Below are 13,335 nucleotides of genomic sequence, written 5' to 3' on the forward strand. Positions count from 1 at the left end.
TACGGCTCATGATGGATTCAACGGAATAAGAATGCAATAAGTTCAATTAGATTACAGTAAGGTTCAGGACGCTGAAATATGTTAAGACAAAAATATGTTAGAACGTAGGGTAATACGAAATAGCATTAACTGATATGTATGAAAGAAACATCCATTGTATTCACTCATAGAATAAATATTATGAAGTTAGATTGTGGCTGAATAACGGTAGAGTTTGCTGTACTTGGTTATATAAAGGTGACCTGGCATGGACTTGAGTGCAAGAAAGGTGATTGCCATAAATATTTGTGCGGATTATCGATAAATAGGCGGAATAACGATAATTCAATGAAATTGCCTTCCCTTAACATCCTCTGAATATTTATAAGTTCTCTTCCTATCTTTTCTGACCTCGCTATCACACTCCTGCCTTTCTGTAGTAATCTCTTCATCACCTGCTCGAAAGGTTCCAGCTGGAAAGGTTCCGCTAGAGTAATCCCAACCAAGATTTATTGTGCTAGAAGCCGATGAAGGAAAGAGCAACGACTCCAGTTTTAACGCACTCTGACGAAGCCGCAGTGCGGTGGCTGAAGTGATGAGAGCTCGTAACTCTAGCGATGCTTCAATGCCAGGGCCGACAAGATGAATTAGAACTTCCTGCCAACCGCGAGGCCGATCGGGAGCATAGTACAGCGGAGGTGCAGCTAACAACGAATTTCTGGCGCCAAGAAAGTGGCCCTATCATTATGTCGCCAAATGCGAACTATTAGCTTTTGGAACAGCTGGCCCTGACGAAGATCGTACTAGAGGGCAGTGCTGGAGCGAAGGCATAGGAGGTGTGAAGAAGCTGCCACCGTCCAGGCTCCGAAGCTCAGCAATCGTTTACCTAGGCCACAGCAATGCTTTGCTATTTTTTATATTTTGTAGGACCCAGTTGAGAAAGCAATATATAGCGATGTGGACGGACGGTTGTACGGCGGAAAATGTTGGGGAAAATGTTGGCGTCACCTGTCTTTTACCTTCGAGTAACATGCAAAGCAACGAGGTTCATATTTGGCCCCCATAGTGACTACGTAAAATGCACCTAATGATCACACAATTTGAAAAACCGCGACGAACATTAAAGACTACAATAAATCTATACCATGCAGAGCTCTACTGAAGCGAAATTTTGATTACTATTACCTGCAGCAATGTAGACGTGTCGAACATACAACCCGACATACTGTTTTCATCTATTCTACAATCTACGTAATTCTGAGCAGTAATATTCTGAGTAATCTTCCACCAATAAGCCTCGCGTAAGCGGCAATAAGCGAAAAAGCGATAAACTCAACAAATCTATGTTGGAGTATTGCTAATTATTATGCTATTGAAGTTACTCAGTTTTTTGGCTACTCTTGTCAGTAATATCACCTGCACAATAAGGCTAGCTACCATTCATTTGCTATGTATCTTAGTGCTATCTTTCTCTATGCACAAGACATGAAATAAAGCCTAACTGTACGTGCCCTTACGCTACGCTTCGTTATTAGGTCACATAAATTAATGTGAACGAATACGTTTTATATTCAATATAGTGGCTTCTGAGATATATTTGTATATAATTAGTTATTTACCGGAATTTATATTATTATTGCAATCGTGTAGGAAGCTATGAGCCAGACCTAATATAACCTTACAAACATTCCGTAATATGATGCGTCGATACATTAATTCATCGGTTAAGTTTTCATTGTCCTCGCTGAAATGCCACCGATAGCCTAAAGAACGAAACCATTCCTAGCAGGGTAGTTCCAATGTAAATAAGGATTTGAATTCCTGCTTTGGTTCAGTGAAACGCTACTCACACAAAAACTCTATCGGCATTTTTGTATTTTCTTCAGACGAAGCGGGAAGCTTCTAAACTTGAGCTTACCTCATTGTTGGCTTTTCACTTATCTTGTCTTCTCCGTCATCCATTTGTATAACCATAGGGCACTTCAAATCTTTAATCATTTCTGCAAGGCTTGAGAAGGAAACAATCCTCTTGTTGGACACTAAGATAATCTTATTCATTTGTTCCAGATAGCGATTCTGATTACACACTACAATGCGTGTCTGAAAAGAAGGTAATAACCAGTTTAGTTTATGAAACAAATGATTCACGCTCTTAGAGACAATACAAAAGCAGCTTTGAGAATTGCGTCGTGACATTTTTCAAAAACGTTGAGGTCAGCACCCTTAGAAACTAAATTCAACACTTAAGAAAGTCTAAACTTATTAAACAACTACTTGAAAGCTTTATACAAAGCTCTTGACAGCCAGAGCAACTCTATGTTTCTCTCTGTATTAAGGAGAATGCCTTTAATAGCTCAAGCTGTCGTGGACAAAAATGCATCGCGCTTTTGCGGTGGCTCTGATTGAGCAAGGTGGGATGACGTCATAAAGGTCTCGACCAATCACAGAGCACAAACCCAGTATGTGCGAATGCGTGCCTTATATGGTCATTTGCCAATCAATGACCAATAGCTAATTATAAATAAATCAATGAAAAATTACTAATTGAAGAATTAGTACTTCGATAATTAAACAATTACGAAATAATAAATATTTGATTGCCTGATTAATGGCTACTTAATAAATAGTTAAATAATGCCTAGTAAATTAATTACTAAGTAGTACTAGTTGTATAGCAGAATGCTGCACTCAGGCTTTAGCCTTTCTCTACTTTAGTCGCTGAAGTTCCTCATAATTGTTTTTCACTGAAAAGAAAGGCCGTTCAATCTTAGGCCGACAAAGAATATGTTTTTACTTAATCTGTGCTATTAAATTGGCTCTAGTGCGGTGGTTCTGAACCTTTGTCTCGTGAAGCTTTAACTCTAAATCAGCGTCGACACTCAATGTTTCCTTGTCATAATGTAGACATATGCGGCTTTGAGAATGCCCATTTTGAGATTTGTTCCTCACATTTCAGTAAAGACGAACAAGAGCTAGCACACAGAGCGACACTGTCGAGTGCTGAAGAGCTAATAAAATTATTGAAATCTCGCAACATCTTCTCACACACCTTGCTTAACTGGGTTTGAAGGAAAGAGACCCGCTGGCAGGTGAACCCGCTTAGTGGGGAACGGGGGCTGGGAGGTTGATTTATAAAGGCAGAAGAGAAGGAAAGAAAAAAAATGAATAAATTAGTATACAAATACAGGTAGAAACGAATTAGAAAAAAAAGAAAGAACGAACGAAACTAAGACAGAAAGATGGAAAGAAGACAAGAAAAAACAAAGAGGTAACATATTCAGATATGTGGCGCAAAAAACACAAACACAGGAGAAGATACACAACACACAACACAATAAAATTAAATTCTTTTCTACGTAAACTCAACGAAGCTTCACTAATGCATCTCTCTTCTTTCTTCTGTATCCAAGAGAGATGCATTAGTGAAGCTTCGTTGAGTTTACGTAGAAAAGAATTTAATTTTATTGAGCAAACCTCCTGAGTAATGCAAAGAACGAGATTACTATCGGGCCTCAAGCTGTTATTCTTGGCCTAAAGTTGTTATTCTTGGACACAAGTTATGTGGTGATGATGGACATTACCTACTGGATATGTGTGGCGGTGGTGTTTAGTGTAAGACTATGTGACAATGTGGTGATATTAGCTTGTCCAGCATGGTATGAGTTACTGGGCAAAGCAGAGGTGTGCGGTAACAAGACAGTGAGAATTTGTGACTGTAATGTTTCGAAGAGGTATATGGTGTGTGAGGAAGAAAGTGCCACTATCCCCCTGATAAAGAAGAGGAAGAAGAGAAGAAGAGGAAGATGAGATTGGTCAATACCATGTTTGGACGATGTTAAGGTCTGCGAGGAAGAGAGTGCCATTATCCCCTTGGCAAAGAAGAGGAAGATGAGAAGAAGAGGACGATGAAATGTGCCTGACTGTAGAAGAGGAGGCGTGGTGAAGAGGAAGTGTTTTCAAATTCTAATTACAGTTGGTAGTGCGCGTGTGTTGTGTATCTTCTCCTGTGTTTGTGTTTTTTGCGCCACATATCTGAATATGACCCAGCGCCAACTAGCCCCTCAATCCGTTATTTAAAGAGGTAACAATTCAGTAATAACTTCAACCAAACATGCTTCTTTATTGGAAACTGATATCGTTCAGTGTAGCAAGACTTCTGCGTGCTGTGATATAACAGGAATTTTATCCTGTGAGCTCGGGTGCAGCAACCTAAGTAATTAGAGACAACCGTCTAAACCAAAGAACTTCGCGGTCATTGACGCATCAAAAGACACGGTAACAATCTCACATATTTAGGACGGCTCAGCCTTTTTATGCCTTTTACAATAAATGGTTTCTCAGTCTGTCTCGACATCGGTAAATGATGAGGACCAATAATATTGGTAGACCATTGGTATACGCAATGAGGCTACGTTGGAGCGCAGACCTCCAGTATTACGCTTTTCCTGTATAGTGCTACATGGTTCTGATAATGTACTATAAGCCTAGTCTTGACTTGACTGTCAGCGTAAACGAGGACACTGGGCGTCCGAGACTGAGCCCATAGAGCTGGGACGGGAGGCTTACTGTACGTGCGAGCTCTGCCATGGAGCTGGCAAGATTATTTTTACACAGCTCTGGAAGTTTTTGTCTTCAGCGCTTGCTAAAATATAACCATCGTACAACTACAAGTCAAAGTTCTTGATAGTGATTAAAGATGAGCCCGGCATGATACCTGCTAGCGCTGTCTTCAGTCCTCGTCGACATCGTCTTGAGCTACGCGTGGGGAACGTGGGTGCGTTTTCTCTTTTGCGTGAACACAGAACAAAGCGAGGAATGAACAAGACAGCTATCCTATTTTACCGCGGCATATGGCGTATCAACAGGCGTGCAGAGCGGGACCACTCTTTACCGCCACCGCCTACCCACCCTTCCGCTTCCAACCTTATGATACCGCCTTTCAGACCTCCCTGCAGGCTTGCAATTAGTCCAGCCGAATTATCTTTTTTCATATTTTATTCTTACTTTCGCACGGTAGTCCCATCCAGCCATTCGCTACTCCTTCACCTAAATATTTATTGACGTTTGATGAAGCTGGATAAAGGCGCTGTCCCCGATAAATTGGCCAAAGGACTAAATAAGCTTCAATATTAACTTAACGTTGAGGGGTTTCTCAGGAGGCTTTCGCCAAATTCTCAGAGATATCTGTGTTCCGCATGACCCTAAAAAAATTGCCTGAGGCCGAGCAAAATCTTGTGCCCCAGATTGGCCTTTGCAAGGTGGGATAAGGTGACGTCCTGGGCCACCTAGTTGCTGCCTGCTGTTAAGGCAAGGCCATCGGCGACAACGCTCAAGACAGGAATGTATGTCTGAAAGCTGCGCTTTAAAAGGGCGCTTCTTTCTACGAACTATTCATTTGGTCCTGACGTCATCCGTCACAGCACAGCTACAACGCCACCTATATTATATTACCTATATCTACAACATTATCTTTGTTCTGCTTACAGTAGATAACTGTCGTGCATACCTAGGTTGGCATGGTTCATTTTCTGTGTCAGCTCCGTTCTGGCGATGACGTTGCAGGAAGATACTGTGAATAGACCAGGCGCACTCATTCTCGTTCTTTCAGTTCTCCGTTTCAGAGATATAGTCAAAAATTTGTTTTTTTCTCTAATGCTTTAATGATCAAAAGCGACTACGCTATGAAGGGCGCCGTAATGGAGGACTCCAGAAATCTTTACATCTGGCATTCTAACCAGAACTCTTCAATAGTACCACTTGCCAAACTTCCCACAGGGCCCATGTATCAAAAAGGGGCGGTTTTGATTCGTCGAAATTCGAATGTATACAAATAGTGGTCGCTCCCGCGGCCCTTAAAGGAAACTGCATCTGTTGTACATTTTCAGTTTGTTGATAAATGCACAAAAATCATGGACAACAATATTTGTTGAAGACTTGGAGAAGCAAAAATTCTTAAATATAACAGCCATACAGTTAGTCAAAATTAAAAAAAGAGAAAAAAAGTGTGATTTTCAAACCTCAATGACAGCAATGGCAAAATGCTTCTATTGACCACTTTCATATGGCGCGACAATTTATAAGTACGCGAAAAATGCATAAAAAAGCTAGTCTCTTGAACCAGATTTTTGCTACTGTTATGATAAAAATGCTCTGGTCCTAACGTCAATAACCGTCGATCGTATTCAGGCGCCCCTTTTTCGCCTCTATCGGAAAGCGGCCGCTGCCGCAGCCACGATTTATGCGTCAGTGCGTGGCTTCAGTGGTCTAGCGCCGTGACAACCGTGCCACCATGACCCGTCGATAATGACACGGGCAGTGCAGATCCTTTTGCAATGAGAGGTAATGGACGGTCGGAGCAGAGCGCGTCGGCAGCCTTAGTTTGGCGGTCTCGTGAGCACCAGGAAACGGTTTGTTAAAAGAAAAATTCCAGTTTCATTTTAAACACGAAATGCTGCGCTAACTGGAAAAGCCGGACATCATTATGAGGTGAAATCTGTATGAAATCAGTAACAACCTAGTTGAACAATCCGCGTAATCTTGTGGTTGAGTGAGAGTGGCGGTTGCGATGCGCTGACGCTTTCCACGCTATCCAGCGCTGCCCAGAGACTACCTAGTTCACGCGCGACAGCGCTCCTGAAATTTTAAGATCTGCCCTGCGCATTGTCGCTGGCGCCGCTGTCACACAAACGAGGAGGTCTTCACTGGCCACTCTTATGCCTTGTTACAACACTGACTGGCTACTCACTTCACACTTCACAAAAAAGCCAGACCGTTTCTTTGCTACGCCGACATCATTGATCGAAAGCCGGCAAGTGTTCTCCGAATCTCCCATTGTGTTGCGGAATTGACGCTGCTGCTCTCCGTTTGCGTGCTGGTTTTTCATTTCCACTGTTTTATTTCCCCATTACATGAGAGAAAATCTTGGCAGGTCGTCCCTTTGCGGAGTTCTTCCGCTTCCAAGCAGCGGCTTCAAGATCTTTGGGTGTGGCAAAAACAAAAACAAATTGTTAGGTAGCTCAACTCCCTGATGTTGTTCATGCCTCCGACAGACGCAAACACTGCTTGTGCTTGCATTTTTTAAAGCTTGCCCAGCTGCCTTAAACTCCGACAATTACTTTGAGAGCCCCCCAGTGCAGGGTAGCGACACGTTCTCTTTTTCCCTTTCCTCCTCCTCCTCTTTCCCCAGTCTCCCCTTGACAGTCTGGCTTCCAGGTGAAGTGAAGCCTCGCTCTCCATGCTTGCGCCACCGAGATGTATAACGCAAAGCTTGGAACGCCAGCGCAAACCGGTGGTAGCAATAAACTACAGGGAGCTGTGACGTTTGAAGGAATATCACTCTAGAACCCAAAGCAGCAAGCATAGAGAGGAGTCTGTGGGATATACGGGGGAAAGCTGCGGCGCTCGTATTTGTCATTTCTGTCTGTCATATCCGTCTCTCGGTCAGTGGCACAGCCACTGCGTTTCCCCCTCCTATCACTTGTCATTCTTTAACTTCTCTTCGATCGACGTCGCTCTTTTTCGTTCTCTTATTCCCTTTCTCGGCCGCATCGATTGGCAACCATGGACGGAATTCACATGCCTTCTCAAAGTGGGCTCGATGAAAGCTCTTAGGCCGTCAAGAAATGTTCTTCAGCCAACATAGGCTGTCCCATTTCTTTGAGAAATTTGGTACTTCATTCTTGTAAAATAAATTCAACCTGTGAAATAAATGCAAACACGATGAAGCAACTCTGCTTCAAAAATTTGCACGCAGGCTAAATATAGTATCAACGTGCTAAAGGATATGCTTTAGGATGACCATTTTTCTCCGTTTGAGCAATGTCCGCGTGCTAAATGCATTGACATCAACTCCGGCTGTGCCAAATTGAACGCACTTCGATATCCTGGAGTCAAATGTTTCATTCAATTACCTTTTTCCGGAGTATTCCTTTCCTTCCAATGACTCGTTCGAACACGTTGGAAGCTACGTGAACGTCCAGTGCACTGAGGGGGTCGTCAAGAAGGTAGACGCTGCTGTTGCTGTATACTGCCCTAGCGAGAGCAATCCTCTGTTTTTGTCCGCCGCTTAGTGTTGATCCCTGCGATTGAAATTAAATTAGGCACGTTTTCAAGAAATAATAAGGCTATGCGTAGCTGCTTAAACTGTATTACAAGGAAATCCCACTGCTTCGGCGCAAAATACAGTTCTAATAAACTGCAAATGCTTAACGTGGCTAAACTTAGTATAACCGGCGGGACGCTCGAATGGTGGAGTTCATCATGGTAAATGTTTGATATATATCACATTGTGGCTAATTTCTTGCAATCTCTTGTATGGCCGTAAAGAGTACAGTGGTGTATATTACCCAATTTAGCATGGGTGGCATACCACGCCATAAGAAGTTGCCTGTATGACCTTATAGAGACAGCGTGTCGAACAAGAGATCCAATGGCCCTGGAAGGTCTCTCCCCTTATGCAAAGCCCGACTAGATGCTGCCACCTCGAGCCAATCTTGCAGCGCGCCGAATCACTGAGCCAGTTATACCTCATTAATCAGGACGTTCCAACTAAAATTGTGCTAGAGATTGATAATGAGTTACCCGACGTTTGACATATGCCATTTTCCTATCCATGAAAGCTTCTGTACAAGCCCCTAAAGCAGAGTTGAGGCAATTCGTTCTTCGCCTATTACTTGTAGTTTTCTTCGAGTTAGGCCGAATACCGAAAACAACCTGATTCGTAGCTAACCAGCTGTGTAGCCAGCGCATCTTACACTTCCTCTGTACTGTGTAAGAGACTGTGTAACATGCAGCAAGTGTATCTCCTGCTGTCTTAGAAGACTCTAATTCAAAGCATGCGCTTTTTAACACTAGTACTTTCGGGCAGCGACTTTCGCCTTCGACAACCTCTCCAATTGTATAGTGGTTTTTACGCTGTCTAGTGCACACCTCTTCACTTGTAGAAGATATGTCCTAAAATAATTTCATCTTAAAAGAGGGATCTCGCTAGAAAATATAATAGGGACAGATAAGCTCTAAGAGCAAGGCGATATAGCCTTAAAAGATTCCAAAGGTCACTAAGGTCCCATGGTCACCTTTTGCGCAGGCATCGACAAGTTCTTCGCAATGATATTCAGCATCTGTATCCAATCGGAATAGCTCATCAGTGGCGTAGGGATAGCTTGAATGACTCGTGATGTGTGGACCACGGTCTTGCACCTCCCCTTGACGACCAATCATTTTATTTTCGTCACTACGTCAAACGTAACTACTACGTCCCGACGCTATTCTTAACCTATCATGATTTTCCTCTAAAGCTTAAGGCGTCAAGCTGCACAACTTTGTCGAAAAAAAAAAAAGAAAATTTCGTTTAGTGTAGTAACGTGGAACGTTTCTCTGAATTTCAGTATTTTTTGTAGTGTTTTAATACTATTGTAGCACATTTTTGTTGTTTGTTGTTGCGTTGCACGTGTCTCTTATAAGTATAGAAATGTCTGATCTTAACTGACGAATTCCTGTTGCCATCATAATTTTACGGCCAAAAGCAGCACAGAAAACATATTGCAACAACCAATACTAGATTCAAATCTTTATCGACTGCGTCCATTTACATCCATCGTGCTATTTTATCATGCAAATGTTTAAATAGGCTAAAGCTGAGCATTTGCGAGATATTTAGCACCAAAGATGTCAGGTTCATGGACATAGCAATCATTTTCTCGGAATTTCCTCTCATATCCGCGTATAAATAAAGGCGCTAGACAACTTTAACATCAATGCTTTTGAGGTAAAGACTCTTTATATGTTCAAACAGTGCTGCAGGGAAAAGCAAACATTTTCATGATGCCTTATCAAACTCGTCGTGCAACTACCGGCTTTTCGCTCTCTTTTGTTTACTAGAATGAAATGATCGCTGTTCCTTCTCCCATTTTGGTTCGAAGGGCACTAAACAACACTCTGTAGCATATTGTGATTGCTTCAAGTGAGTATACGTACGTTGTCTGCTATTTCTGTGTGGTCTCGAGCCGGGAAAGTGGCCAAGTCCTGCAGCAGGTCGCAGGCGTCCAGTACACGAGAGTACCACCCGATGTCAAATGGCCGGCCAAAGAGAATATTGTCGCGGACGGCCATGTTGTAGATGCATGCACTCTGAGGCACGTAAGCCATAGGCCCCTGCAGAAATAAACAATACTCGAATATGACCACTTACGGCAGCAATTCCTGGCAAGAACATGAGCAATTGTAGCTGCGTATGGTTAAGCTATGTAAGCTTCATGTTTTGCAGAGGTATTGGTTCAGTGACCTGGTAAGTTTGTAGTTTTCTGGATTGATCTGTCCGGCACTGTAGACCACGACAATGGAGTAGCGACGTATACTTCTAAAATGTAGCCAAAGTTTGCCTTATTGACTACTTGTTTTTAAGAATTAATTGCAGTTAAGAACCTAATGCGTAATTCTGTAAACAAATGTTTGCTCTTTAAAGAAATAACGTTTCAAGTAATTGAATTACATTTTTCTGTAAATTGTTAACGCTATTCAATTACTACTTTGGTGAAAAAACTGCAGAGGCGAGGAGTCCTTGGGAAGTCACTTCGCTATATTGTTCGGTCACACAACGGTGCGAACGCCGCCTTGGCGTGTTGCGCTCTCCACTGTCTGCGTTCTTGGTGCAGCTGACGCCATCTTTGGATGCTTCTTGCAATATGTCGTGCATACACTCGGGCACAACGTTCAGATGCTATCACTGCTTTGGCTATAGATGGAAACCTATCGAGCCGACACGCGCCATCTGAGTCCGCAGCAAATTATAAACCCTCCATAAATTGTTTGCTCAGTGCTCTGGAATCATATACACGAAAAAAAAATATTAACCTGACTATTACATCAGGATCGTTGTTCAGTATTATGCACTACATCCTGTATAAAAAATTTATTGTTAAAATAATATGTCCTGCATGTGTCAACGACTATGGCGCAGGTAGGGGATCTGGCTTAGAGTACGTGGGCTGTGTCTGCGGCTTCTCTCCATTGGTTTCTGTATGCTTCCGCAATGCTCTTGTTTTGCGTGGCACCCTGCAAATAATAATCGTAACCCAGGAGCGTGCAGGGAAAAAACGCAATTCAATAACTGTGTCGCCATTGAGGTTAAAACCATGGCCTTCTGCATGAAAGGCTGGCACACACTGCGTAGGGCACGAAGGGTGTTGGATGTTTTCTTCTGGATTACCTAGGAAACTGCTAGCTCATGGCTCAAGTCACCGGGCTGCATGATGTTTACACGCCATACCACGTAAATTTCGCATCATCACAAAATTTCCAATTTCCACTCATAAACATCGATATATAGTAGGCTAGGTAGGCGGCTTTTCCAGCACAGCATACACTTCTCGCACGAAAGTACCCTGTTCTCGGAATGCTGACTTGATCTTCGTGGGGATCCACATTGCGATCCATCATGCCCCATTTCCAGAAACTGAATATTTCTATCTAAAAAAGGGAAATTACAAGGCACATCATGGTCTTTCTGACAGGCATAAATTCGCATACTACACGGCGTGATTTCCATGGCATTCATAAGCGCTTAGAGTAAGAACATAGAATCACAATACTGAGCAAAACAACGATAAGTGGTCTCTAGCTATGTTAAATACACTGAAGGGTTTACTCTAAAAGTGGTGCTTAAGCATCCATCTAATTTGATGATAACATAAGTAATGTGGGGTAGTGATCAGTCGCGAAACTGCGTTTCCTAAACTTTCAACGTAAAGGCACATGAACGGACATGTAAATCGCTCAACTTAGGACCAGGTATGGGTTTTGGGTTTTGGGGTTTTAACGTCCCAAAGCAACTCAGGCTATGAGAGACGGGACCAGGTATGTCTGAACACCTTTGTGTAGTAGCACTGTGAGATGAGGCCCGCCCCTATAGCATCCCCTACGCAACGCAATACCCGAGTATAGCTCATGCGTTATAATAAACAGTGTTTTATTAGTCTCTTGTAGCCAATTAGTCTCAAAAATATACGAGAAATTATTACCATTGAAGTTGCATTCTGTAACTTCAATGGTAATAATTAATGGTAACAACTAATTACTACATTCGGGGATACTCAATCGTTTACATCCAGAATAGTTTCTGTGTAGCGGCATGCTGTCTTAACTAAGAAACATTAAAAGCTGAAATCAGCGACGACAACTTCGAGAAAGAACTGCTGCCTAGAATTACGATATCAACAAACCAAGCCAGCCGCCTTAGTTCGGAGCAGATTAAGCGAGTTTATGCTATGACAAAAAGTTATAAGAGGCGCACTGCATTTGTAATCGATTGCTGTCCTATAATTCTTGTGTTAGTTTTCAAGGGCTGCAATTAAACGCTGTAATCAGTTACATTTCAGAGAGAATAACTGTAGTTGTAATCGCCTAATTTTTTTCTGTAATGTGCACAGTACTACATGTAGCGCACTATGCCAATTTCATCAGTACCGAGAAGTATACTGAACTCAAGGGTTGCTAGAACATGCCCATATTTCGCAATTACAATCTATGCCGCATTTTATATGTTGATGTGACAAACGCTTATGCAATCCAATCAAGCTATAAATTCGGTTGTCTAATGTTCACTGGGCTATAGGCAACGCTCTCAGGCGAGCATTTGGGACTTACATCTTGATGCGACCGACATAAAATAAATGGTAGGAATGATTGCTCATTAATTTTCAGCAAAACATAATAAGCTAAGCAACCTCTGAATACCTGCATACAGCAGCTGTATCAACGCTTAGAGCCCGCTGTTGACAGCCAAAAGCTCGGCACGCCATAGTAGAACAGTGCGTCTAGTCACCCCAATTATAAGAATTTTTAAAATCTAAGCTTTACCTTAAGCTTCCAGTGCTGATGTTGACCGAGGCTTCGCTCATTATATCCCGCCTGAAACAGCGACACCCTTTTTATGTTCTGTTATGACGCGTCTAGATTTAAAATTGCGTCTATATGTTCTCGCTTACCGCTGTGTTAAAGTGCGGCCGCCACATCGGAACCACTACAATGACTACAGACGCCTCTACCTCTACAGCCGCCGCACCTGCTGTTGTCATGGCCCACCCCCGTGACCCCGGAACCACGTAACACTTCCACGTAACAAAATTCTCGCTTACCGTTGTGTTAAAGTGGCCACTGATTCTGTGGAGCTCTCCTTGAAGTGCGGCCAACAGCGCCGATTTGCCGCTGCCGACCGCACCAACCACGCCAACTAGAGACCCCCGCTCCACTCTGAGGTCAATGTCCCGAAGAACCACTTCGGAGATTTCTTCACCAGAAGGCTTTCTTGATGTCCAGGCGAATGTGCATTTCTGCAGGCACATGGAATAATCTGGCGAA

General features: G+C 42.8%; 1 protein-coding gene across 1 annotated transcript in view; it reads right to left on the reverse strand.

Moving 5' to 3' along the window:
• The window catches only part of LOC146176791 (ATP-binding cassette sub-family C member 2-like), a 44,667-nt gene that overhangs the window by 31,257 nt on the left and 75 nt on the right, over positions 1-13,335 (reverse strand). The window contains exons 2-6 of the mRNA XM_084581390.1: positions 13,113-13,327; positions 9,955-10,131; positions 7,890-8,057; positions 1,898-2,079; positions 543-697 (exon numbers count right to left, since the gene is read on the reverse strand). Of these exons, the coding sequence (XP_084437516.1) occupies positions 543-697; positions 1,898-2,079; positions 7,890-8,057; positions 9,955-10,131; positions 13,113-13,327 (897 nt within the window). The remainder of the gene's footprint in view (positions 1-542; positions 698-1,897; positions 2,080-7,889; positions 8,058-9,954; positions 10,132-13,112; positions 13,328-13,335) is intronic.

This window comes from Amblyomma maculatum, chromosome 10, assembly GCF_055883805.1.
Source record: "Amblyomma maculatum isolate TAMU_Amacu chromosome 10, ASM5588380v1, whole genome shotgun sequence".
Lineage (NCBI taxonomy): Eukaryota > Metazoa > Arthropoda > Arachnida > Ixodida > Ixodidae > Amblyomma > Amblyomma maculatum.